The sequence below is a fragment of the Phyllobates terribilis genome, unplaced genomic scaffold (genome assembly GCF_046119375.1).
Source record: "Phyllobates terribilis strain yellow unplaced genomic scaffold, ASM4611937v1 Scaffold_1__5_contigs__length_1240528914, whole genome shotgun sequence".
NCBI lineage: Eukaryota > Metazoa > Chordata > Amphibia > Anura > Dendrobatidae > Phyllobates > Phyllobates terribilis.
The window spans coordinates 277,324,059-277,351,941 of record NW_027362761.1 but is presented as its reverse complement, the minus strand read 5'-3'; the positions used below and the strand labels follow the sequence as shown (position 1 = coordinate 277,351,941).

General features: G+C 46.5%; 1 protein-coding gene across 3 annotated transcripts in view; it reads right to left on the bottom strand.

Moving 5' to 3' along the window:
- MYO18B (myosin XVIIIB) overlaps nt 1–27,883 on the bottom strand; it is a 1,187,635-nt gene that overhangs the window by 957,125 nt on the left and 202,627 nt on the right. For all 3 annotated transcript variants that reach the window (XM_073672938.1, XM_073672946.1, XM_073672953.1), the window contains one exon: nt 8,441–8,585. In XM_073672938.1, the coding sequence (XP_073529039.1) occupies nt 8,441–8,585 (145 nt within the window). The remainder of the gene's footprint in view (nt 1–8,440; nt 8,586–27,883) is intronic.

Sequence of the window (27,883 nt, the reverse complement as noted above, 5' to 3'; positions counted from 1 at the left end):
GCTGCAATTGGAATTTTGTTCTTGCTTTCCAGTGCATCACATAATAAAATGAATGGTATCTTTCAAAAGTACAACTTGTCACGCAAAAAAACAAGTCATCATATGGCTCTATCAACAAAAAGCTGAAAAGGTTATGGCTCTTGAAAGAAAGGGGAGGAAAAATAGAAACAAAAATGGAAAATCGCCATGTTGGGAAGGAGTTAAAACAACATTTATTTTTGGAACCATGTATGAGAAGGAAGTAGCTCATAGTTGAGCAAGAATAGCCTCCATGTTACTCTTCCAGAAAAAAATTTCCTCAGGGAAGGAAAAAAATTAGGAGCTAGACCCAGTAAGAGAAGTCAGAGAACATGAACAATAAAGCAAGAATGTTCTGAGGTGAATAAGGGACTGAATTATTCACCCACCGCTTAAAGTCGTTTTCTCGTGGACAAAGTTCATTTTAATCAATAGATCTTGGAATAAAAATAAGTTCTGCCTTATTATAAGATTGGATGTGTTAAAAAAATGTTCTTGTGCTGAGATGCAGGAACATGGTCTGATCATAGCACAGCTCCTAACCAAAGGAGGACACAAAAGAGGATACAGACAGGACAGCATGGGTTCACAGCTGATTCTTTCTGTTAGGGCTGAAATTGGACTGAGAAAAAAATCGCAGCATTCTGCGTATTGCCACGTATCTTGGACGAGACTCGCCAATGCAAGTCAATGGGTGCGAGAAAAATATCCGTATGCCAACCGATTTTTACGGATACATTACCATTCTGTAGAATAGAACTCTGTAAATGATTGCAGAATAATAGTTGAGGAGAAAGAAAACACATTGCACGCGGATGTCATACAGATGCTAGGTGTGAAAAATCGCATAGCAATCCAATTTTTCCTCACATATGGGTATGAGCCCTGTTTTACCTCAGAAAGAATCATTTGTGATCCCCTGTTGTAATGTCTGTATACTCTTTTGCTTCCTCCCCTGCCCAGGAGATGTGGTAAGATCAGACCATGTCCCTGTACGGTCAGACACAGCCATTACACAGTACACAGCAGGGGACATTTATAAGATTATCTCAGAACAGGGACATTTTTTTAACACATCCGATTGTGGAAGTTATTATTTCATGATCTTTTGATTAAAATGTACTTTGTTTGTGGTATGAGGGTGAAGAGGATGAAGTTTCACCTCGATGAAAACTCTGGTTATTTTAATGCATCCCATCAGTGGCAGTAGTAAACTGTAAGCAGGTGAGTCGGGGGAAAACCTACAGGCAGGAACTTTACAAGGGTCCCTAAGGAACAATAGGGGACGAAGTAGTGTCGGTCAGGCCTCGGAAGCTGCGGTCCGAGCAAGAAACATCTCTACTTTATAACATGTAAGAATTATTTTATCATGTTGTACACTATAACATTAACTTCCCATACCACTTTGGGCAGATAAAAATATCACACAGCATACTCCTCGCCTTTTAAGTTTATTCATTCACTATGGTCTCTCTTTGACTCATACAACCTATAGACTGTAAGGTCAGATTCACATGGTGCAGCTTTAATGTAGTTTTTTAGGTCGCTTTTCATGTCAAAATTCAGGAGTGCATTCTGAAGGAAGAACATACTGTATATAAAAGATATAGATACACTGCTCTAATTTTTTATGAAAAAAAAATCAAAGCATCAAAAACTGCAGTGCGAGTTTGGCTGAAAATGAGGATGAAAATTAAAATGGTACAACAGACAGACAGACAGACAGATAGAGTTTTTCTACATTACTGATGGGACAAATGCTCTAAAACATCGACATGTTTCCCATAGCGCCAAATAAAATCCAGTGCAAGCCCCCTCCTTCTCAGCCAGTGTGCCTAATCTGAAGTTAGTGACTATGTGTGGCATTGCTACTTAACAATTTATGAGGTCCGTGTCTATAGAAGCACAAGATGGGCACAATTTATGGCCACTAAACTGGCATAATGGCAATTCTCTAGAAAAAAAGCATGTTGAAGAGTGAAAACACCTATGGGGTCAAAATAGTCACTGCAGCAATAGATGAATTCATTGAGAGATGGAATTTCTAAAATGGGGTCACTTTGCTGAAGGGTTCTGCAGTTCCTACACCTTAGGGGCTCTGCAAATAGCACCCGCAAATTACTCTAGGAAAACTTGATCTCCAAAAACTAAATTGCGCTACTATCTACATGTGGCCAAGCAGTAGTCTCTGGCAGCATATGTGGCATCACCCTGTTGCAATAAATTGTGGGATCCATTTTCACCTATTACCTTTGTGCAAATGAAAAATATGCAGCTAATAAAAACGTACATTTTTTTTCACTAAAATATTATAAAGTATTTCCACGTCCCAATCTTATAAAATTCTGTGAGGCACCTGTGGTTTTAAAATACACACTACACCCCTAGATGAATTCTGAATTTCTTGAGCAGTAAATTTACCAAAATGGTGCTACTTGTGAAGTTTTTTTTTGCTGTTCTGGCACTTTTGGAGCTCTGCTAATGGCACCCACAATCTATTCAACCAAAATCTGCATTACAAAAGCCAAATAGTGCCCCTACAACCGTAAAAATTGCACAGTAAATTGTGGTCTTCGTTTTTTCTTATTACCCCTTAAGTGAATGAAAATTTTGAGGCTAAAGTAACATTTTAGCAGAAAACTTTTCATTTCAATGCCCAATTTTTTAAAACCCTGTAATGTGGTTTGTGGTTAAAAATGCTCACCGCACCCGTTTATGAAATCATTGTTGGCTTTAGTTTCCAAAATTAGGTCATTTATGGCTTTACCACTATGTTATACTCCTCTGAGTCAGCTGTCAGTTTGACAACTGGCTCAGAGAATGGTCGAATACAACTCCAGGGGGTGGCAAAATTCTGCCTGGGAGACTCCACCACATCAGGCGGCCCAACTCCGCCCCACTGCTGGCCACACCAAGGGCAAATGCATTACCTGCCACCTCAGATACATTTCTAGATAGATAGATAGACAATTTTTTACCATTCACCCATAACATTCAATTCACATGCTTTATACTGTGTAGGTCTCTCTAGTGCTACTAACACAGCTGTAACTCATCAGTGCATGGACTCTATAAAAGCTCTTAAAGTGTCCTATGATATCTGTAACCAAGACGCTTGCAACAGATTCTTTAAGACCTTTAAGTTATAACGTGGGTCATTTGTACAATACTAACTCTTCTATAAAATAAGACCACATGTGCTAGGCTTTACTCTTCAAACAGATCATTAAGCCTCAGGCACTTAGGCTAATTGGCACCCTTAAAAGGGTGTAAATAAGTGACACACTGATCTCAATCTTTGCTAACACCAGCTATGCCAAGGCCCATTGGAGTCACCATTAAGAGAAATGGTATTTGGTATGCTGTATTTTGAGGTACTGGGTAGTACTCGGTCTGTGTTGGGGTGTTAATTAGTTTAAATGTGTTAAATTAGTGGTTTTTACGGGAATAGCATTTTTCGGCCAGTGCTTGATTTAAATAATTAAAAGAACTGTTACTCACCCACCCCAGATTCAGCACTGCCAATGTAGAAAGCAGAAACCACTAAGCTTAGTGATGGGCAGCAGTAATGTGTGCTGTAGTCGTGATATCACTGCTGCAGCCTAGGAACAAGGCCCAGAGCAAAAGTAGAGGTAGATAGGCAACTCTGAACCTTGAGCGGGTACCAACACCTTTTTTTTTTATGTTATTTTAACCAAGAATTGGCCAATGATTGTGAAAAATATTATTATATATATACTGTATATATTCCATATTTAATACCATTCCAGAAATGACTCACTAAAGCACAGATCTGTTTCCTACTGCGTATATTTAATCTACAATTAGAAAAAGAACTCACAACCCCATAGAGTAGAAATTAATTAATTCAGTTCATCCCATTCACAAAGAGGAGGTAAGCAACTCTCTGTGGCAAGTTACTATTGTTATTTTAATCAGAACATGATAATGATTCTGTAGTCATGTATACATAGTCATATTCTATAATGAATAGGAAATTATAACTACAGTGTATGGTAAGTGCTGGATTACTGCTGCAGATAACAATTTCCAACAATAGAGGGATAGTGGATTTGTCATATACAATTATAATTTGATTAATTTCATTTTATTGCAAGTCATAAATTGCAGTTTCTCCAGTCCCATTCAGATGCAGACATGCTATTTTCTCAGTCTGTGGAGTGCTCTTGGAGGGAGGGGTGTTGAGAACATTTAGAGATTTTTTATGTTCAATCCAAATTTTTATTACATTTTACATTTCTATTAAATATAGAGTAAATGTTCTCATAAGCTTCAGTGCTACATTCAGGCTGCAGATTATTTCTCTTAGGGCTTGCTCACATGAGCGTATAACTCAGACGACTGCTATCCCATGTTTTATCAGATACACTCAGCCCACTATTATTTTATGGGATACTGCAGATCTTCGGGTTTTTTCTCATGCCTATTCGGCAAGAGAAAATAATCACAGCATGCTGCAAGTGGATCCGCGAATCGGATGACATGCACCCATAAGAGTCTATGAGTGCATGTGAAACATCGGACTTCATTCAGATGTCATATGAGTGCAGTCCCACATCCGCGGACAATGGAGAAGATGGAGAAGTTAAGTTCTCCATCTGTGACAACACAGCTTTTAATTTTAATTATCCAGACATCTACTTTCAGTAGGCCAAGAGACATAAACTATTATTCATGAGTTTGAATGTGGACTCTTTGAGTTGTTTGCTGCAATTATTGTCTGCTATCTTTGGGGGACAGGGATTTAGGGTAATTGAACAATAGATGTTTGTTAACGTGTTGATTACACATTGTACCAGGCAGATTGATTAAATACTCAAACAATGCAAATAAATCTCATCACACCTTCCACTTGACCTGTGGATGATGGCTTGAAGGACAGTTGTGAACTATATAAGGGAGATATGCCTCTGTATCAGGAGAGACTTGACAAAACTACAGCCAGGAAACCATGGCTCTATCAAGAGGGACACAGATTTGGATTCTTCAGGATGCCAGCTTAAGGGACCATGTCCCTGGCTAGAAGAATACAGATCTGCTACATTGGCTATCACAGAACCATGGATACGTTTGGAGAAACCAGGTTGGGACCGTATGGTCACCTGGCCCCATGAAGACATTTGTAGAAGCCAGGATTGTGACCCTCTGGTCACCTGACCCCATGGATACGTTCGGAGAAGCAATGTTAGGACCATCCGATCAACTAGTCCCATGGAGATGTTTGGAGAAGCCAGGTTGGGTCCATCCGGTCGTCTGGCCATGTGCCTCAATGCACTGTCAGCTTCCTAAGCTTGTCGTTACCTCATTTCTGTGGGTGCCCGCCAAAAGCCGGGTGCCCCTGGTGGGAGTAGTCAACCATGGAAGCCCCAAAGTCACAGCGGCTCTAATCCTGGCGAGTCAGCGGAAGGGTGGGACTCTGTAATTTGCACTATCTTGTGTATTTGCTGGAACAGTTCTATGTGTTATTTTCTGTTTGGTGGTTCACTAAAGTATTGCCACACCGCTTTACCCTCACACGGTGTTGTCTGAGAAGTATTATGCCCACGGGAGACCCCCATGTCTTCACACCATCTTCTCCACAAGGTGCAAACGGATCACAAAAAGCTGACATTCTGATCAAATTTGGAGCAGAGTTTGAGCAGAGTGTTATTAACATAATTAGTTCAATTCTCTTGCAGAGAGAATACATTGTACAATCGTGTGCTCCTGGCACCGTTCCTGATGGTCTCCCACACTTTGCAACCTGCAGGGTCGCTCCAGTGTTTGCTGGAGTAATCTGGAAGTCACAACTAAATGTAAATTTATAGGAGCCAGAATGTGCCCGCATAATCACCATGATGTACCTGTATGTCATGATGTAGGGACTCCTTTCCGATCTTGACGTACATGTACAGTACAGACCAAAAGTTTGGACACACCTTCTCATTTAAAGATTTTTCTGTATTTTCATGACTATGAAAATTGTACATTCACACTGAAGGCATCAAAACTATGAATTAACACATGTGGAATTATATACTTAACAAAAAAGTGTGAAACAACTGAAAATATGTCTTATATTCTAGGTTTTTCAAAGTAGCCACCTTTTGCTTTGATGACTGCTTTGCACACTCTTGGCATTCTCTTGAAGAGCTTCAAGAGGTAGTCACCGGAAATGGTTTTCCAACAATCTTGAAGGAGTTCCCAGAGATGCTTAGCACTTGTTGGCCCTTTTGCCTTCACTCTGCGGTCCAGCTCACCCCAAACCATCTTGATTGGGTTCAGGTCTGGTGACTGTGGAGGCCAGGTCATCTGGCGTAGCATCCCATCACTCTCCTTCTTGGTTAAATAGCTCTTACACAGCCTGGAGGTGTGTTTGGGGTCATTGTCCTGCTGAAAAATAAATGATGGTCCAACTAAACGCAAACCGGATGGAATATCATGCCGCTGAAAGATACTGTGGTAGCCATGCTGGTTCAGTATGCCTTCAATTTTGAATAAATCCCCAACAGTGTCACCAGAAAAGCACCCCAACACCATCACACCTCCTCCTCCATGCTTCACGGTGGGAACCAGGCATGTAGACTCCATCCGTTCACCTTTTCTGCATCGCACAAAGACCCGGTGGTTGGAACCAAAGATCTCAAATTTGGACTCATCAGACCAAAGCATAGATTTCCACAGGTCTAATGTTCATTCCTTGTGTTCTTTAGCCAAAACAAGTCTCTTCTGCTTGTTGCCTGTCCTTAGCAGTGGTTTCCTAGCAGCTATTTTACCATGAAGGCCAACTGCACAAAGTCTCCTCTTAACAGTTGTTGAAGAGATGTGTCTGCTGCTAGACCTCTGTGCGGCATTGACCTGGTCTCTAATCTGAGCTGCTGTTAACCTTCATTTTCTCAGGCTGGTGACTCAGATAAACTTATCCTCAGAAGCAGAGGTGACTCTTGGTCTTCCTTTCCTGGGGCGGTCCTCATGTGAGCCAGTTTCTTTGTAGGGCTTGATGGTTTTTGCAACTGCACTTGGGGACACTTTCAAAGTTTTCCCAATTTTTCGCACTGACTGACCTTCATTTCTCAAAGTAATGATGACCACTCGTTTTTCTTTACTTAGCTGCTTTTTTCTTGCCATAATACAAATTCTAACAGTCTATTCAGTAGGGCTATCAGCTGTGTATCCACCAGACTTCTGCACAACACAACTGACGGTCCCAACCCCATTTATAAGGCAAGAAATCCCACGTATTAAACCTGACAGGGCACACCTGTGAAGTGAAAACCATTTCCGATGACTACCTCTTGAAGCTCATCAAGAGAATGCCAAGAGTGTGCAAAGCAGTCATCAAAGCAAAAGGTGGCTACTTTGAAGAACCTAGAATATAAGACATATTTTCAGTTGTTTCACACTTTTTTTTGTTAAGTATATAATTCCACATGTGTTAATTCATAGTTTTGATGCCTTCAGTGTGAATGTACAATTTTCATAGTCATGAAAATACAGAAAAATCTTTAAATGAGAAGGTGTGTCCAAACTTTTGGTCTATACTGTATGTCAAATGTTTCGAAGGGGTTAGTACAAACCGCCACCATAAAAACTGAAGCAGGAAGCTTCATGAAGAACTAAAATTTGTATCAGTCTCAAAATCCCAACTATTTTAGGGATTTACCAGTATGGACAAAGATTTTGACGTAAAATAATAAAATGGAATCAGTATTAGTTTTAAAATAAATCTGAAATATTTTTACTGCTACAAACATTACATTTGATCCCTTTCATTGCTTGTCAATTATAAAGAACTATTTGTATACCTGGACTGTTAAATTCAATGATACAGTTCCAAGCACATTCAGCTTAAGCAAACATCTTAACAATATAAGTAACGCTCCGTCTTAACCATCCATTAAGTCAAACATTTGTTGAATGGGTTGTGTCAATGACATAAAATACAAAACGTATTTCTGTAAAAAATGTTACAGAGGGCATGTAAAGAAAATCAGATTAACAGTTCAAGTGTTTCTCCTGCTTAACATGATACAATGGCGGCATTCTGTACCTCATGTATCAAAACTCTTTGAGAAATGTGGCCTTGCTGCAGTCTATGTTTCCTTTTTTTCCTGTTGCAGTCAATGAAATGAAATACGAAATGAAATGCTGAAGCAGCTGGATTGGTTTCTTTGGTAACAAGACCCATGTTCCTCTGAGACAGTTTTGATACATGAGGTCCTTTGGGCTTGTAATAATCCAGTGCAAGATGGAATGTAGTGTAGAAATCTAACACAAAATCATAGTAATACAATAAGTCACTAACACACAATTTAATTACAATAGCAAATGATGGCGGTGATGGCGAAAGTAGAACAATATCATCTGGTAGGATAAAGGTTTAACTAAAAAAAGACTTCCAAGGCTATTGTTTCTGTCTTACCTTTACATGCACCTGCTGCTCCAAGGTGATAGATACCAGCTAGAACATGCCAAATGGCTTTCTGTTCACGGACCGTGAATCCCAAAACCTCCATAGCAGATTGGAGCTGTTCAAATCCTGCAGATGCCTTCTGCTTCTCCTCTGTCTATAATAGATAGCAATGGGGCATTAATTCAAATTACAAAGCAAACTCAATGTAAAAGTAAACACATAAATGCAATGCAGTGTTCACACTAGAATTAAGACTTCCACTTATTGCTGAGCCAATGAAAATATATGGCATATCCATTTTCAGTTGCATTTCAAGTAATGCTGACAGATTCCATTGTCATACACCAAATCTATCACTCTTTCATCAAGCAAGCCTATCAATAAATTTGCATAAGACTTCAAGAAAACCCACTCTATTATCATGGTATTGGGCTCGCGCACATGGCTGTATTTTCAGTCCGAGTGTGATCAACCCAAAAATCGGATTGCACTCCACTCAGACCAAAGTCATTCTATGGGGCCATGCACATGTCAGATTTTTTTCCATGGACTAAGTCGGTCAGATGAAAAAATCACAGCAAGTCCAAGTTTGATCCAATATTAGGATCACACTCAGCCATGCAAGTCAATGAGTGCATGGAAACCATCGGACTGCACCTGGGTGACATCTGAGTGCAGTCTGATTTCCGCTGACAGACACAGTGGAGAAGATTGGGGAGGGGTGGAGCGCTGGAAGTTCACCATTGAAAATAAAAGCACTCTCTCTCTCTTCATTTACTGACATTTACCTTGGAGTTTACATTTGTGACTTTTTCACTGTATCTCTTGTATCCTATTATTTACTTTTCTATTGGGGGAGATCCTTTATTTTTGGATCTATATTGTATGGTGTACTTTGTTGGCTCACATACCAACCCGATTTTGTGTATGTGTGTTTCCAAGTTTTATATATCTTGATAACATACATTCAATATATTTTTGACTTCATTTGTGAGTAATTTAATACTGCACGTTCTCCTGTGTTGGTTATTTATCAGCTTATGTGCATTTGGATTCTCTACACTGATCTGGATCATTGCCCTTCAGTTGGCTGCATAAACTGTAAGGTACCTAATTTGTAGACAATACCAATAAAGCGGGAATGTGATTCAAATCCCTATGTGACACCCGTCCTTTGCCATTTAATGCAATGTGTACTGCTGTGGTGCACATATTATTGGATTGACACTTTAGGCCCAATTCATCAAAGCTTTTAAGCCAGAATTCTGGCACATAAAGTTTTGAAAATTTGCAAAATTTTGGCGCAACTCGAGGCTGAGCTAAAATTTTGCAACTTTTGCCGTTCTCATGCCATTTTCACCTAGCGCCAACTAAGTGGGTGGAGCACGGGTGGGACAGGGGGCGTTGTGACCACCTCTCATCAAATTCTTGATAAACGGTGTGTAAAATTTGCAATTAAAGTAAAAAGGGGGGACACTTGAGAGATCTAAGTTTTACCACATATTATAATTTGTTTCACATGCATTTCTTTACTACTTTCTTTTCATGCGTTCCTTAGTGGTTTTGCTGATTTAGTCATCTGAATCTACAATGTGCACATTTCCAATAAGAACAAGGAAAATTATTACATGTATAGGTGTGTCCAAACTTTTGCCCGTTAATGTATATAATTAAGCGCTAGACAAGCAATTATGCAGCTAGTTTGCAGTGGAACAAAGCTGTTACTTAGGTTCATAGATATACCAATAGCTTCAACATTTCAAGTGACAAAACACCATGTAATATGATAGAATATACTCTGAGGGGAGCATCTTGTCAGATTATTTTAGCCGTATTCAATTTAGAAATGGAGGAGTCTATTAATTTTTTGCTTCAGGTAGAAAAAAGGCTGCAATCTCTCCTGCCTGTTCTATGTGGATTTACCAAATACCATAAAAAACTGATGAGAAAAAATTGTACAATTCTAAGATTAAATCAGGATCATTAAACATACACTTATCCGCTACATAATGAATATAGAAAACATAAACCTTATTATTTTGCTCTGTTGTGAACGTTGTTAAGTAGCCCAGAGGGTCACTTTATTCCATGTTTAAGGGATTCCATAAAATATAGTGTATTCGCTATTCCGGTCCATATACTCCATCTCTCTCCCTCTGTAGCATGGAGCATTGTAAACCAGAAGACTGTGTTTATGGCACTGACAAATTTTGTTCTGTATAACATTTCTGTGTACGACAAATTACAAAGTAAATAATGCATGCATGAGCTGCTTCCACTCAATACAACATTACCTGAGCTTGGCTAAGGGAAAACCATTTACTTTTTACTGGCCTTTTACTGCTCGTCAGTACAACAATTATGGGGTAAGGTTAAACATCAAAATGACCTAAATTAATCTGCTGTTTTCTAGTGAAAGAAAACATCAGAACCTGGACAGACCTCTGTCTGAGATGGTTTAGTGACTCCTGCATGGAGGAGGAGTTTGGACCAGATGACTCTGGAGGTCCCTTCCAACTCTAACATTCTATGATGGTATGATTAAGTATTTTAGTATTGTGGAGATATATTTGGCATATAATTATTTAGAATTGGCTATTTTGTTTCTTTATTATCGGTGAATTTGTTTGCCGCTAATCAAAAGCACTACAAAGTCTTCAGTAGCCCTGAAAAGACATGTATGATACAGTGACTCTCCTATCTTTCACTCTCCCTATCAATTAAATTTGTATTATTCTCTTTTCCTAACCCACAAATCCTCTTCACCGCTGTGCTGTCACACACTCTATTTGTACAGTTTCTTCAGGATTTTATGGTTCACTCTCCCTAACTCTCTGGCTAAGCTGTGACCTGTGACGTCTTTTCCCTATCCAGATTCACCACAAAATGCCTGCTGCAATTTCTGCTTCTTCTTTTATACAAGTGTAGCGCCCCGAGGGTTTGGCCGCAACAGGGGTATTGCACCTCAGTCCAGAGGTGTGATATTCCACTCCCAGGTAAGGATGGAGTATGGACCAGGGTTCAGTTAGCTGCATACAGCACACACACGCCATTTCCGAGGGACAGCTCAACGGTGCTCCCACTAGACAGAAGTGCAGGCACGATCGACTATGTCCCTGTCTGGAGTGGGGAGGGGGGTGTAACACCCAGTGCTGTAGGGGCAGATAGGGGTTGGTTCCTGAGCATAGGTAGGAGCTCATTGGTTGCTGGTCACCTGGGCTCATGGCTAGAGGGAGGTAAAAAAGGTGGGCACCATCTTAGTTCTGGGTCAGTTCAGCCAGAGGAGAAGACAGGGAGTAGAGGCTCTGTAGGAGCTCTACTCCAGGAGGGCCTAGTGAGAGGCCGAGGAGGAGGTGAAGGGGAGCTGGGATTTTGGCTCATCTCAGCTCCAAGAGAACGGAACGGAAAGGAACAGAAAGGAACAGAGAAAGAGAAGGAGAGACAGAGAAACAGAAGGGCTCAGGAACAAGAAGGTGGAAGGGACCCTAAGAACCCACGAGAATCCAGGGTGCAGGGTCAGGCAGATTAAGGGTACCGGATCCCAAGTTGGTGGAGGAGAAACAACCCTCAGCCAAAGACCGGTCGTCGTGATCATCTATTGGTGCGACACCTCATCAGCCGGACAAAAGTGGGTCACTGGTGAGGCAGCCAGAGAAAGGATTAAAGGGGGTCCTGTGCTATGCTCTTGACTGCTTGGGAGTTGACCGAGCCCCACACCTGGTGGACGCAGCACGGCTTGGGCGGTCACTGCCGACGGAAGTGACCCGGCACAAACGAACTGTGAGTAAAGACCCTGGACTGTAACTTGTTGTCCGTGTGCTCCTTCGCTCCTCCGGCACTACCGGTACTGGGACCTTCACCACCATCACTCCCACCATCCACTACACTGCCCTGGGGCCGCACTCTTCCCGTGGGGAGTCACACCATCCCAGCTGCATTCATCATCGGCCCCAGCGGACTGCCTTGCAGCGGCGGTTCCTAATAACCGCAATCCACGGGTGGCGTAGTCGGACATTATCTGAAGCACGTAGCAAACTACCATTGGCCTGACCACCCTGAGCCGCGGGACCGGGCCGCCACTACTACTACCCCCAACGTTCCCCTATCGCCCGGATCCGCGTGCCCCACGGCCCAGGGGGCGAGTTAGCTTTGGCGTAGTCGGCAGGATTTCGTGCCCGCTAACCACGGGTACTGCGCGCCGGAAAAGAGACTGTTTCACGGTACTAAAGATGGCGCCCGCCCCAGAAGAACGAGCGCCATAATGTGCGCGCCAAAAGACCACAGGAGGCCGCCTCCCATTGTGGGCCAGGTCCCAGAATGGCGCCAAAGAGGAAGCCCGCCCCCGACAACCATGAGCACCGCTGTGGAAATGTCCGTCAACGTGGGGGGGCTGCCCCTGAGAGTGATTGTCAGCAGGATGCCCCAGGACCACCCCCCATGGGGGCGGAAAGAGAAGAAAACTGCGGGGCAGGGGGTGGTCTGGATCAGTCCAGACAGACCGCACCCGGGAATGGACGCCCTCAGCAGCACCAGCCTCCTGGCCCGAAGCCTGCTGCAGGCCGAACCACTCTGCAGCCTAGCAGAAGTCCTAGCGCATCTCCCCAGAGACCCGGAGTGTGCGCAAGCTGCACTGGAGGACCTGGAGCGGAGGATGGTCCGGGCGCAGCTGAGTGCACTCACCGAGTGGAGAGAGGAACTGGCCCGGCAGGCAGAGACCCACCAGTGACAGGCCTCAGCCGCACCCCGGGGTTTGCCTGCCTCTAAGGACGGCGCAGGAGGAGAGAGGACCGGAGGCGACGCCACGGAGGGAGCCACGAGGACTGAGGCAAGTGAAGGGGACGTCACCACCCCAAGCCCAGCACCCGCAAGCCTGCCCCAGCCTCCCGTCGCAGCACCAGAAGCCCCACTCACCGCACCTGTTGCCGCGCCGCCACTGCTCCCAGCTAGGCCTCAAGCGGCGAGCGCCGCGGCCACGCCCCGCCCAGCGCCAAGCCCCTTGACCCCGGGCGCCGTAAAGCAGGAAGCATCATCGGCCCGGTCGCAAGGCCTGGATGACCCGGGCGCCATCGCTAAGCCTGCGCCCCTGTCCCGGATGGGACTGCCACCTAGCGCAGCCACAAGACCCCCGGCCTGGTTGCAAGGCCGAGTGCCCCCGGGCGCTGCTCCAAGATTAGGTCCCCCCACTATACCATCGCTGGGCGTGGACCTATTGGCACATCACACCGGTCCGGATGGACTGCCGCTGGAGTGGCCGGCTGAAGTGACCAGCAATCAACCATGGAAGGCCCAGCCCCCGCGCGAGCCTCTGATACCGGCTCCTGAACCCGTCGAGGTCACCCTACCCCCACTGGAGGACGTCCAATTTGCGTGGGACCCCACCAGCGAGAACTTGATGGGGTTCTCTCAAGAGACCTGGGCAGACGCGGTCCGTCGTCTGGAGGCCTGTCATCAGCAACTGGCGACCTTTGAGCGGGAGCAACGAGAGAGGCGCGTCAGAGAGGAACGGCTCCAAGCCCAGAGTCCTGAACAAAAGCGCAAGGCCCGCCAAGACCCCCAAGCAGCCCGTGGTCCCCGAATCACCGGGACCATAGTCAAATTCCACATGGAGAACGGCTGGGGCTTCATCAGGGGCCCAGAAACCGCAGGCGACGTCTTTGTGACCCGCAGGGACGTGGAGAGTCATCTACCTGAGGGACACCGTGGCCGTGACTTGTACCCTGGCGATGTGGTCGCCTTTACCCGCCACGTAGGCGCAAAAGGACCATACGCCCTACATGTCCATTGGCTCACCGAGGAGGAGCTACAATACCGCGGCTATGAGGAGAGCCAAGAGGACCCGGATGGGTCTGAAGAGCCATATGAGGAGGAAGAAGGAGCATATGGAGGACACCGCTACTAGTAAGTAGCAAAGTACCTGTGTACATAGTTACCCGTCAGGGTATCAGAACTGTTTTTGGGACTGTTCCCATCTTGAAAGTGTGGTCCCCGTTGGGACAAATATTGAACTGTTACCTGTGTGCCCCTCATCCCCTACCAGGCTGAGGACTGTGAGCAGCCATTCCCTTCCCAAAACTGTCCGAGGACTGAGAGCAGTCAAATCCCTTGTATATAGTTGCGCTTCCTAAAGCGCCCCCTACTGGTTTTATACAAAAACTGCAACGTCTACCTCAAGATTTACTGGACTGTTGCACCTTTACCTGGTCGAGATCCAAGAATCCAAGAATGTGCTTTACTTAAAAATGTTTTACATGGGAAAGTTTTGTATGCTGCTAGGTAATAATGCAAATGTTTTACAAGATGTTTTATATGACAAAAGAGTTCCAGAGGCATTAGCAAAGTGTTTTATAATAGTGACAAGAAAAGAAAAGTGTTTCCCATAAAGAGAATTGAACCATGTTGCCTGTTTTCTGATGTGAAAAGTTTTAAAAAGTTTTGCATGTCCTGTAATTAACTGTTTTTGCTCTTTTCCAGCCCGAGGACGTGCTGTGCTTTACCAGGGGGGAATGTAGCGCCCCGAGGGTTCGGCCGCTACAGGGGTATTGCACCTCAGTCCAGAGGTGTGATATTCCACTCCCAGGTAAGGATGGAGTATGGACCAGGGCTCAGTTAGCTGCATACAGCACACACACCCCATTTCCGAGGGACAGCTCAACGGTGCTCCCACTAGACAGAAGTGCAGGCACGACCGACTATGTCCCTGTCTGGAGTGGGGAGGGGAGTGTAACACCCAGTGCTGTAGGGGCAGATAGGGGTTGGTTCCTGAGCATAGGTAGGAGCTCATTGGTTGCTGGTCACCTGGGCTCATGGCTAGAGGAAGGTATAAAAAGGTGGGCACCATCTTAGTTCTGGGTCAGTTCAGCCAGAGGAGAAGACAGGGAGTAGAGGCTCTGTAGGAGCTCTACTCCAGGAGGGCCTAGTGAGAGGCCGAGGAGGAGGTGAAGGGGAGCTGGGATTTTGGCTCATCTCAGCTCCAAGAGAACGGAACAGAAATGAACAGAGAAAGAGAAGGAGAGACAGAGAAACAGAAGGGCTCAGGAACAAGAAGGTGGAAGGGACCCTAAGAACCCACGAGAATCCAGGGTGCAGGGTCAGGCAGATTAAGGGTACCGGATCCCAAGTTGGTGGAGGAGAAACAACCCTCAGCCAAAGACCGGTCGTCGTGATCATCTATTGGTGCGACACCTCATCAAATCTGCTAGGAAGGCACCATATAGGACAGTGGAGGACGGGGCCCACGTTTAACCGCACAAGTCTGCGGCAGCCGGACAAAAGTGGGTCACTGGTGAGGCAGGCCAGAGAAAGGATTAAAGGGGGTCCTGTGCCATGCTCTTGACTGCTTGGGAGTTGACCGAGCCCCACACCTGGTGGACGCAGCACGGCTTGGGCGGTCACTGCCGACGGAAGTGACCCGGGACAAACGAACTGTGAGTAAAGACCCTGGACTGTAACTTGTTGTCCGTGTGCTCCTTCGCTCCTCCGGCACTACCGGTACTGGGACCTTCACCACCATCACTCCCACCATCCACTACATTGCCCTGGGGCCGCACTCTTCCCGTGGGGAGTCACACCATCCCAGCTGCATTCATCATCGGCCCCAGCGGACTGCCTTGCAGCGGCGGTTTCTAATAACCGCAATCCACGGGTGGCGTAGTCAGACATTATCTGAAGCACGTAGCAGACTACCATTGGCCTGACCACCCTGAGCCGCGGGACCGGGCCGCCACTACTACTACCCCCATCGTTCCCCTATCGCCCGGATCCGCGTGCCCCACGGCCCAGGGGGCGAGTCACAAGCTTTAAGCTTTAAGAGTCCCACCTGATTGACTGTGCTAATCCATGTGATGTGATAACTGTAAGGCATTATGGGAAGTCTGCCTAGCCACATCCATGGTCATATAATCCTTCTGTCACTGATGCAATGTGTTAAATGGTGGCAGCCCTTTTAGGTGATAAGTGCGAAACAAATCACAAATTGTTCTAATTCTATAAAGCATTGATACTAATATATACGCTGTCTCAATTTCTACATTTTTTTGGTTTGGTATTTGTTTTTTTCACTTTGTATAAACAGCAGTGTTGCTTCCCCTTTTTGGGCTGTTCATTTTGTCTATTTAGCATTCCACAGACAGGTGTCTGAACAGTCAGGACCCAATCTTGCTCAGCCCTTATCTATTTTGACGTCTGCTGACACATAATGTGAAATACAAGCGTTAGTTATCATCCCAATTGGGTACATCTTGTTGCGATGAGATGGCTTTTAGATTTTTTTGATCAAAACAGTATTAACTAAGTACCCTATGTTATTTATATGTACTATTACTATTACTTTACTAATTATAGGGTATTTGCTCATTTTGGTTTCATCTTAGGTTCTGCTTGTTAAATGGCCACATTGTGAATGCACACCTATGCATTGCACTTATACCAACATATGCTCCGGCTCAAATTTTTTTGTTTTGTATTTATTAGGGTGGTGGCCATTTAAGTGACAAGGGCAAAGCAAATCACAAATTGTTCTAATTGTTCTAATGGTCAGAGTTCAGCAAATTACTATAAATTTGACACAAACTTGGAGTTGCATTGAATCAATCCACTTATCTTTACATATTATGTATTATTGTTAATGTTTTTTTTTTCTTGTCAGCCAAAAAAATGAAAGGGATTGCACTCACAGCTCAGACTGCATTCATGTGAACAGTGATTGACTTAATGAAGAGCATAACACAAAAAGAAATTATAACAAATGCAGTCCAATGGTATTACATCTAAAGGGTTTGCAAAGCAAATGAAATATAGGAATAGCCTTTTTCAGGGACAGGCAACTAGCTGAGATAAACACAGCAAAAGTTTGTGTTCTCTATAACAATAACAAGCACGGTATGCCCTTCAACCCAAATGTTTCTTTTAGATATAATATCTCTATATTTTCAATCTTACAATATCCCAATACTTGTAACCACAGTATCTTGTCAAATGAGTACAAGCAACAATGCTCATATGAAAGCTATGTCACAGTATACTCACCTGCTCGTGTCTCCTGCATTTCCATCTTTGCTTACATATATACTGTTATCAGCCAGCATAGGGGGATTACCGTATTTTTCGGACTATAATACGCACTTTTTTGGAGGAAAGTGGGGGGTGCATCTTATATTCCAAATACTATCTACCTGTATATACTGTCGCTCTGCGTGGTAAGAGGTGTGGGGGTGCGGCAGCGGAGGATCAACGGGGCACAGGAGGCAGCAGCCACCTGCTGCAGCCTACGCTGTGCCCACTACAAAAGAAAATGAATATTCCCAGATCTCCATGCCCATGCGCGTGGGGAGCAGGGAATATTAATTTTCCTTAATAGCCAGCACACTGTAGCCACAGCGGGGCTCATGCTACCACTCTGCGGTCTGTGTGCCCACTTTTAAAGCTCATGAATATTCCCTATAAGCCACTCCCATGGCTTGTAGTGAATATTCATGGTCTTTAATAGCAGGCACACTCACCGCAGAGCGGCAGCAGGAGCCGCTTCGGTACAGTGCGCTGGCTATTGAAGAGACTGAATGGTCACTTCTCCCCACGCACATGGCATGGGGAGCAGTGACTATTCCAGCACAGCGTCTCACACTGTGTGAGGGCGCATGGCAGGGACGAGATGAGCGCCCTGCCATGCGCGGCTCACACAGTGAGAGTCTTGTCAGCAGAGTGGGACAGTGCTGGAGGAGAGAGGAGGTGAGTATAATTGTTTTAGTTTTTTTGTGGGCAGCATGATGGGGGCTCAAGGGGTGCCATACATACCAGGATGGGTGATCAAGGGGTGCCATACATACCAGGATGGGGGCTCAAGGGGTGCCATACATACCAGGATGGGTGATCAAGGGGTGCCATGCATACCAGGATGGGGGCTCAAGGGGTGCCATACATGCCAGGATGGGTGTTCAAGGGGTGCCATGCATACTAGGATGGGGGATCAAGGGGTGCCATGCATACCAGGATGGGGGATCAAGGGGTGCCATGCATACCTGGATGGGGGATAAAGGGGTGCCATGCTTACCAGGACGGGTGATAAGAGGGGTACCATGAATACTAGAATGGGGATCAGGGGGTGCCATACAATCCAGGATGGTAGATCAAAGGGGTGCCATGAATGCCAGGATGGGGGATCAAGGGGCGCCATGCATTCCAGTGTGGGGATGAGGGCCACGTATACCAGGATGGGATGGGGGTCACGTATACCAGGAAGGAGGGGCCATACATACCAGGATGAAGGATATTAACAGAATTGGGGGACATTAACCCAATACCAGTGTCAGCAGCAGACCCCCTCCCCCATAACAGGGCATCATGACCACATTTTTTGCTTAAATTTTTTTTCCTATTTTCCTTCTCTAAAACCTATGTGCATCTTGTGGTCCAGTGCGTCTTATAGTCCGAAAAATACGATAAATGAAGCTTTTCTTTCTGCACTGATCGCTATGATCAGTGCAGGAAAAAGATAATGGCGCTGCCTTTAAGTGATAATATTCCATTAGCTGATTTAGAAATGAATGGCTGTCCTTTGTCAGCTAAATCTATCACTATAGTTGCTATTTAAAGCATTTGTGGCACCCTGCTGTTCACAGGTACCACAGGACCCAAAAGGGTGCATGGATAGACTTCTCCACAAGAGGCCCTCGTTACAAAAAAACACCTCCACCCTTCCACCTCGTACCACCAGAGGGAGACCGTTAGGGATATATATATGGAGGGTGGAGCCAGGCAGTTCAGTCAGAGTGAGTTGTTCAGAGAGTGTGCTGCCACTGAGAGCAGTGAAGATGCAGCACGTCTGCTGCTGAATTGAGGGCCCCGAGAGTGGCCGGAGGCAAAGAGGAGAGGAGAGAGGAGTTGAGGGGGTAGAAGAGCATCATAGGCTCACCCCAGGACACAAACCGGACAACGGGTTCCCGCCTACAGGGTCCTCTATACCCAGTAGGGACTACCGGCATACCAGGAGGACTACAAGTCCCTGGTCGACCTGAAGCTAAGCCCTTGACAAGACTAGGAACCACGAAGGCCCCAGCGTCCAGGGATAGTGGTTACCAGAAAAAGGTCCTACTACCAAGCGACAGGTAAAGGAACAGCACGACACAGAAGCTAGGCCCAGTTGCAGGCTGGCCAGAAGCTTAGAGAGAGGGAGACACAGACCAGGAGGCCTTATACCCGCTCACAGGGAGAAGTCCTGAAGTGCACCCTTCCTACCGAGTACCCTGGACCATACCTGACATCCGCACCAGTAAAGGTACTGAAGTGAATCCCCTGTCTCTGTCAGTTACTCCTGTTGCACCATCTCTCCTGCACTACAAGCCCCAGCATCACCAGCATCTGCACCTACACTGCCCCGGGGGCCCGCTGCGCCTGTGGGGAGCAAAAACATCCCATCTGCCATCCCATCACCCCCGGAGGTCTGCAGCAGCGCCGGTAACCATTACCGGAAACCACAGGTGGTGTCACGAGACAAACTGTATACTAAAACCCCTTTTTAAAGAGAGACCCAGAGGACGGGCCCGGGAGCCGACTGCCGTGACCTCCTAGACAAGGTAAAAGGCCCGGGTACCGAGTCCTCTATATTCCCCCTGGGTGACACACATTGCAATATGTTCTATTGGACAACAGAGTCAGTTATGCTCTGGCAGCTACCTATGTTGCTTACCAGGGCGTAGTGATCACAGTTGCAGAGGGTGCGACCGTGACCAGGCCCGTGAGGAAGGGGGGCCCGCTGACGCCTGCACCAATTTCACCTGGATGTGAGGTGTTGGATGCACATTCAGCTGAAATGTATTGTGGTGCAGAGACCCGCTGGCTCCCTGCGCTGCAATATATTCTGCCTGCCAATCAGCGGCCATCAGCAGACGTCGGTTGCCAGTGACGTCATGCACTGCCCGTGTTGGAGTGGGGTCCCAGGATGCAGGGTCGCTGCTGCAGGAAGCTGGTGGCAGCGGCAGAGGCAGGAGTGGGGCGATACTGAGAGCCCCAGGCTGGTAGAAGGGGGTGTTTGGCAGTGCGGGGGCTCTGCTGACATTTTGTGAAAGCCCAAAGCCTCCGAACATTCCATGGTTCTTAATGCGGTGGACTTTATGAAAATGGCCAATGGAGGTGTCACATGCATAGATTGAGATCTTGGATGACTAGATCTCGGTGCCGAGATTTAAATCTGAGCATGCGCCGCCTCCATCAGCCATTTTCTTGAAGTCCATCGCATTGAAAACCATGGAAAATGCGGGGGCTCCGGGCTTTCACAAGATGTCGGCGAAGCCCCCACACCGCCAAACACCCCTCCTACCAGCCTGGGGCCCGCAGCATTGCCCCACTCCTGCCGCCACCGCCAGCTTCCTGCAGCAGCGACCCTGGGACTCCGCTCCACCGCAGCCAGTAAGCTACATTCGGATTATAAGACTCATCATCATTTTCTCCCCAAATTTTGGGGGGAAAAAGTGCGCCTTATAATCCAAGAAATATGGTATTTGGTGTAATCTTACTTACAAACAGGTACTTCATTTTTTTTTCTTTTATAGTGTTTTTAACAGCACTGTTACTTATATGTGCCACATCCAAAAGAATAAAATGCCCTGCAGTGCTGAAGTGGTAGAAAGAAAACTACATTTCCCTTGATTCATCTATGAAACGTGCATCAGGGTCTATCTCTTCTGTTTGTGGTCACATCACATGACAGAACATCAGCGCTTCTTACCTGGGCAACCTTTGGAATTGGATGCAAATTAGTGATTTATTATAATTGCATAATAAAACTTTCGCAATATAATTTTTGAAAAATTTGGATAGCCGCTTTAAATGTTCCAGTTTTTCAATCTGTGTTTTGCAACTTTAAATGTTTATTGCTTAGAAATTGCTTAGTGTGCAGAAGCCATAGTTGATAACAGGATTTGTTGAAATCAGTTCAGAAAAGAAAATCGCATTAACTATGTACAATTTATTTGTGTTGTTAATGAGATTTTCTCAGGCCATTTTTCGTTTTATTTCATCAGCTGATTGCTAATTGAATTTTTGTTGCAATTTTTAACTTCAATAGAGCATACAAACAGGTAGTGTGAAAATGAACATGTTTTTAAGCCATTAATAAAGAGGATGATGTCTGCTGTTTATGTTTGAAAAGAAAATAGGAACATTTACAGTATTTTTACAATCTTTAATTTTTATTTCTCGTACAAATGCTAAACTTTCTTAAAAATACAAATCAATAATCTAACAGAACCATAGCAGTTGTTTAAGTGATTCTCTAAAGAATTTTTACATATACATTCTGTAACTTATGGCCCCTGTAGATCAGCATATGAGAAATTTTCCGAATTTCATCCAGAAAACTCGTACAATTTTTTTTCAAATTTTCATCCAATTTTCTTCATGTGCCATCCGGGTGCCCGTTTTTTATGTTCGTGTGACGTCCATGTGCAATCTACATCTACACTACAAAATGTACTGATCAAATATAGTTTCCTAGATTTATAGTAGAAACGTATCCATAAAAATCGAAGGCCACTCATGTTCTGTGTGGGATCCATTTTTTCAACGCACCCATAAAATAGAATGGGTGAGTCACATTCGAACCTTGAAAGAAAGTAATACATACTTCGATTTACTCCTCAAGGACAGTCGGACTGAGGAAAAAAATCATTCATCTGAACAGCACTATGTAAAAACATGGGTCAGTGTGCTGTCCATGTGCTGTAAAAACCTGATAGCACACGTCCGATTTAGGCTATGTGCCCACGTAGCAGATTTGATGGTTTTTGCCTCTCTCTGGCAGAAAAAAACGCGCGCAGATTTACATGCGTTTTTTCTGCCAGAGAGAAGCGTTTTTTCAGCGTTTTCACATGCGTTTTTTCAAGCACTTTTCCAAGCGATTTTGAGCATCACTTGGAAAAGTGCTTGACAAGTTGGTCACACAATATAAATCCATGCAATCTGCATGGATTTATATTGTGTGACCAATTTAGATGCTGCATCTATAGTAAAAAAAAAAAAAAGAATTAAAAAGTTAAAAATAAAAAAAACCTGTATACTCACCTCTCCAGTCTCCTCCCGGCGGCGATCCTCTCTCCTCGGCGTCCCGCGGTGTACTTGCAGGACCTTCGGTGACGTCATTTAGTCAACTGATGGTCACGCAACCATCAACTGACTGCTGACGTCAGCAGTCGCGTGACCATCAGCTGATTAAATGATGTCACCGCAGGTCCTGATAGCACACCGCGGGATGCTGAGGAGAGAGGACGCCGCCGGGAGCAGACCAGAGAGGTGAGTATACAGTTTTTTTTTTATTTTTAACTTTTTTATTTCCTTTTTTCTTCATCCTGGGTACCACACGCACCGCGATTACGCGGGAAATTCGCGGCCATTGAATTTAATTGAAATGCAGCAAATCCATACTGTATACTGTATACCTGCAGGTTTGCTGCGTTTCAATGTTCCTCAATGGCCACGCATTTGCAGCGTAATCACGGTAGAAATGGTCATGCTGCGTTTTGCAACGCAATGCGAATTGGGCACGCTAATTAGCGCATCATGTGCACAGCACATACGAATTAACATTGCTTTGCATGGCAGACGGTTTTACAAGCGTTTTCGCAGCCGTAAAAATGCCGCAAAAACGCTACAAAAACGCGTCTGTGCCCTGGGACTTAAGAGCCAGACCCGTATTAGTACGTCATATCTTTAATGCGGCACCGCGACTTAAGTCGCGGTAACAGCATTAAAGTTACGGTGCCATCTTACCTCCTGGTAGATGGCGTCATCATCCCGGGGGCTGTCGCCGCCCCCCCGCACCAGCGATCGCTGTGATTGGCTGTTCAAATCTGAACAGCCAATCACAGCATTTCTCACTGTTTCCGGCAATGTGATTGCCGGAAACAGTGATCTGCAGCCTAGGATCGGTGCTCCTATGAGCACCGATCCTAGACTGTTGCTAGGACACCCCAGCCCTGGCCCCGGACTGCTATGATCGGTGCGATCGCCGATCACATCGATCGCACAGATCGTAGCGCGACCGCGCGGTGACAGGGCGGTCATGGGGCGGTGACCGGCTTGTGACCTGCCTGTCACCGCCCCATGACCCCCTGTAATGTGATTCAAGCCCCCAGACTGCTGTGATTGGAGCGATCGATGTCCCCTGTGGTGCGTGCTCTGCTCCAGCCATGTCTGATTGGTGCAATCAGTGTCACCAATCAGATGGCTGGGGCACAACATGCACCACAGGGGGTCACAGAGGGGTGACACCTCCCTGTGACCGCCTGGTCACCTGTATTCAGGTACTCTGATTGGAGCGATCGATGTCATCAATGATTGCTCCAATCAGATTACCTCCACCTGTCACCACCCCATCATCACCCTGTGACCGCCCTGCAGACCCTCACATTTGGTGAGGATTTCTACAGAGCGATCACATCTGATGTGTCTGTGCTGGGCCTTGTAGTGCCACAGAATATTCTGTGACACCACAAGACCATCTTCTCACTGTTCCAGTTGCTGCTGCTGCCGCTGCTCCTGGATCTTCTGTTCCAGCGTCCTGGATCTTCTGCTCCAGCTCCTGGATCTTCTGCTCCTGACCTGCTGTGGTTCCTGCTCCAGAGCCTGCTGCTGATCCTGCAGAGAAGACTTTGGTAAGTCTGTTCTCCCCTAATCCACCCCAATCCCCTCTCCCCCCTCTTTTTACCCCCTCTTACCTTTTTTTTCTGCGTCCTGCAGCGGTCTCCAGCTCTGGTCCGAGTCTCCAGCTCCACTCCCGGTCACCAGCGCCGGGCTCCTGGTCACCAGCGCCGGGCTCCTGGTCACCAGCGCCGGGCTCCCGGTCTCCTGCTCTGGGTCTTCTGTTCCAGTCCTGCTGACCCTTTGGTAAGTCCATCTCTGATCTCCCCTCATTCACCCCAATCCCCCAGTACCGGTCTCCTGCTCCGGGCTCCTGGTCTCCTGCACCGGGCTCCTGGTCTCCTGCACCGGGCTCCTGGTCTCCTGCACCGGGCTCCTGGTCTCCTGCTCCGGGTTCCTGGTCTCCTGCTCTGGGTCTTCTGTTCCAGTCCTGCTGACCCTTTGGTAAGTCCATCTCTGATCTCCCCTCATCCACCCCAATCCCCCTCTTCCCCCTCTTCCCACTCCCCTGTCTTTTTACCCCTCTTCCCACTCCCCTGTCTTTTAACCCCCCTTCCCACCCCAGTGTCCCTGTTAATTCTTTTGCTTCTGATCTCCAGCTCCAGTACCGGTCTCCTGCACCGGGCTCCTGGTCTCCTGCACCGGGCTCCTGCTCTCCTGCACCGGGCTCCTGGTCTCCTGCTCTGGGTCTTCTGTTCCAGTCCTGCTGACCCTCTGGTAAGTCCATCTCTGATCTCCCCTCATCCACCCCAATCCCCTTCTTCCCACTCCCCTGTCTTTTTACCCCTCTTCCCACTCCCCTGTCTTTTTACCCCCCTTCCCACCCCAATCCGCCTCACTCCAGTGTCCCTGTTAATTCTTTTGCTTCTGATCTCCAGCTCCAGTACCGGTCTCCTGCTCCGGGCTCCTGGTCTCCTGCTCCGGGCTCCTGGTCTACTGCTCCCGGGCTCCTGCGCCGGGCTCCCGGTCACCAGCTTCGTGCTCCCGGTCAACAGCGCCGGGCTCCTGGTCTCCTGCACCGGGCTCCTGGTCTCCTGCACCGGGCTCCTGGTCTCCTGCACCGGGCTCCTGGTCTCCTGCTCCGGGTTCCTGGTCTCCTGCTCCGGGCTCCCGGGCTCCTGCTCTGGGTCTTCTGTTCCAGTCCTGCTGACCCTTTGGTAAGTCCATCTCTGATCTCCCCTCATCCACCCCAATCCCCCTCTTCCCACTCTCCTGTCTTTTTACCCCTCTTCCCACTCCCCTGTCTTTTTACCCCCCTTCCCATCCCAATCCGCCTCACCCCAGTGTCCCTGTTAATTCTTTTGCTTCTGATCTCCAGCTCCAGTACCAGTCTCCTGCTCCGTGCTCCTGGTCTCCTGCTCCGGGCTCCCGTCTTCCTGCTCCGGGCTCCCGGTCTCCGGGCTCCCGTCTTCCTGCTCCGGGCTCCCGGTCTCCTGCTCCGGGCTCCCGGTCTCCTGCTCCGGGCTCCCGGTCTCCTGCTCCAGGCTCCCGTCTTCCTGCTCCGGGCTCCCGGTCTCCTGCTCCGGGCTCCCGTCTTCCTGCTCCGGGCTCCCGGTCTCCTGCTCCGGGCTCCCGTCTTCCTGCTCCGGGCTCCCGGTCTCCTGCTCCGGGCTCCCGGTCTCCTGCTCCAGGCTCCCGTCTTCCTGCTCCGGGCTCCCGGTCTCCTGCTCCGGGCTCCCGGTCTCCTGCTCCGGGCCCCCGGTCTCCTGCTCCAGGCTCCCGGTCTCCTGCTCCGGGGTCCCGGTCTCCTGCTCCGGGCCCCCGGTCTCCTGCTCCGGGCTCCCGGTCTCCTGCTCCGGGTCCCCGGTCTCCTGCTCCGGGCCCCCGGTCTCCTGCTCCGTTGTTGCGTTTGGAGAGCCGCTGTGTGCCCAAACATTGGAGCTCCCCCACAAGTGACCCCATTTTGGAAACTAGACCCCCCAAGGCACCTATCTAGATGCATTGTGAGCACTTGGAACCCTCAGGTGCTTCACAAATTGATTCATAAAAATGAAAAAAGTGTTTTTTTTTTCACTTTTTCATTGTTACGAATCAATTTGTGAAGCACCTGGGGGTTCCAAGTGCTCACTATGCATCTAGAAAGGTGCCTTGGGGGGTCTAGTTTCCAAAATGGGGTCACTTGTGGGGGAGCTCCAAAGTTTGGGCACACATGGGCTCTCCAAACACAACATGGCGTCCGCTAATTATTCAAGCAAATTTTACAATCAAAAAGTCAAATGGCGCTCCTTCCCTTCCGAGCCCTGCCGTGCGCCCAAACAGTGTTTTTTCCCCAAATATTGGGTATCTGCGTGCCCAGGGGAAATTGCACAACAAATTTTGGGGTCCATTTTTTCTTGTTACCCCTGTGAAAATAAAAAAAATTGGGTCTAAAGTAACATTTTTGTGAAAAAAGTTAAATGTTCATTTTTTTCTTCCACATTCAAAAAATTCCTGTGAAGCACCTGAAGGGTTAATAAAGTTCTTGAATGTGGTTTTGAGCACCTTGAGGGGTGCAGTTTTTAGAATGGTGTCACTTTTGGGTATTTTCTGTCATAAAGACCTCTCAAAGTGACTTCAAATGTGATGTGGTCCCTAAAAAAATGGTTTTGTAAATTTTGTTGGAAAAATGAGAAATCGCTGGTCAACTTTTAACCCTTATAGCTCCCTAACAAAAAAAATTTTGGTTCCAAAATTGTGCTGATGTAAAGTAGACATGTGGGAAATGTTATTTATTAACTCTTTTGTGTGACATATCGCTCTGATTTCAGGGCTTAAAAATTCAAATTTTGAAAATTGCAAAATTTTCAAAATTTTCGCCAAATTTCCGTTTTTTTCACAAATAAACGCAAGTGATATCGAAGAAATTTTTCCACAATCATGAAGTACAATATGTCACGAAAAAACAATCTCAGAATCAGGGGGATCCGTTGAAGCGTTCCAGAGTAATTACCTCATAAAGTGACAGTGGTCAGAATTGTAAAAATTGGCCCCGTCATTAACGTGCAAACCACCCGCGGGGCTTAAGGGGTTAAAAAATCACAATGAAGAAACAGGCCCACAGGTTTTTAAAAATATGCTATTACATCTGTATGCAGTACAATAAACCTTTTTTATTTTTATAGTTCCCTTTCCAGTATTCCTGAGGTCTGCTTGTGGCTAGACTGGCATCTAGTGCCTCCCAGTACTACAATTACCTAAAAGCACAGAATTGGCTTCTCAGCCTGTCAATCTCCTATCCTAGTCACACCCATTCCGTTTCCACTGTTTCTTTTAGTTTGCTGATCATTCGGCAGCACCCCGCCGACATCGTTCACCCATCATTAGTACACCCATTCCTCTTGTACTCTCTCTATCTTGTCCTACAATTTCTAAGCAATATTTCAGGAATTCACCCCCATCGAAAATCATTGTTTCTGATAACACAGTCATCTCAAAGCAATGGAGATGCTATTGGCTGCTTGGAGATCACTGCCTCTAATAACACATCCACCTACAAGCATCATTTTTCCAGTCCATCCTCCATCTGTCTGCGTTGTGATCTCCAAGTAGTGAACAGTTACCCCTTCTCCCAATCCAGTAATGACCTTGAGGTTGGCTATATTATCGGAGACAGTGACCTCTGATGAATCCTCCACCCCCCTGGCGCGTTTTTCCCGCATTCCCTCTACCTTTTCTATTCTGCTCATTGTCCTTTCTACCAGAAATTTACTGAGTATGCAGGGCTGAATACCAAGCCCACATGTTCAGCAAAGATCAGAACGAGACACTACAATGTGTCCAGGGCTTTAGAGAAGGAGAATAGAAGGAGTGAACCCGAGTTACAAAATCACTAAACATGAGTGTAAG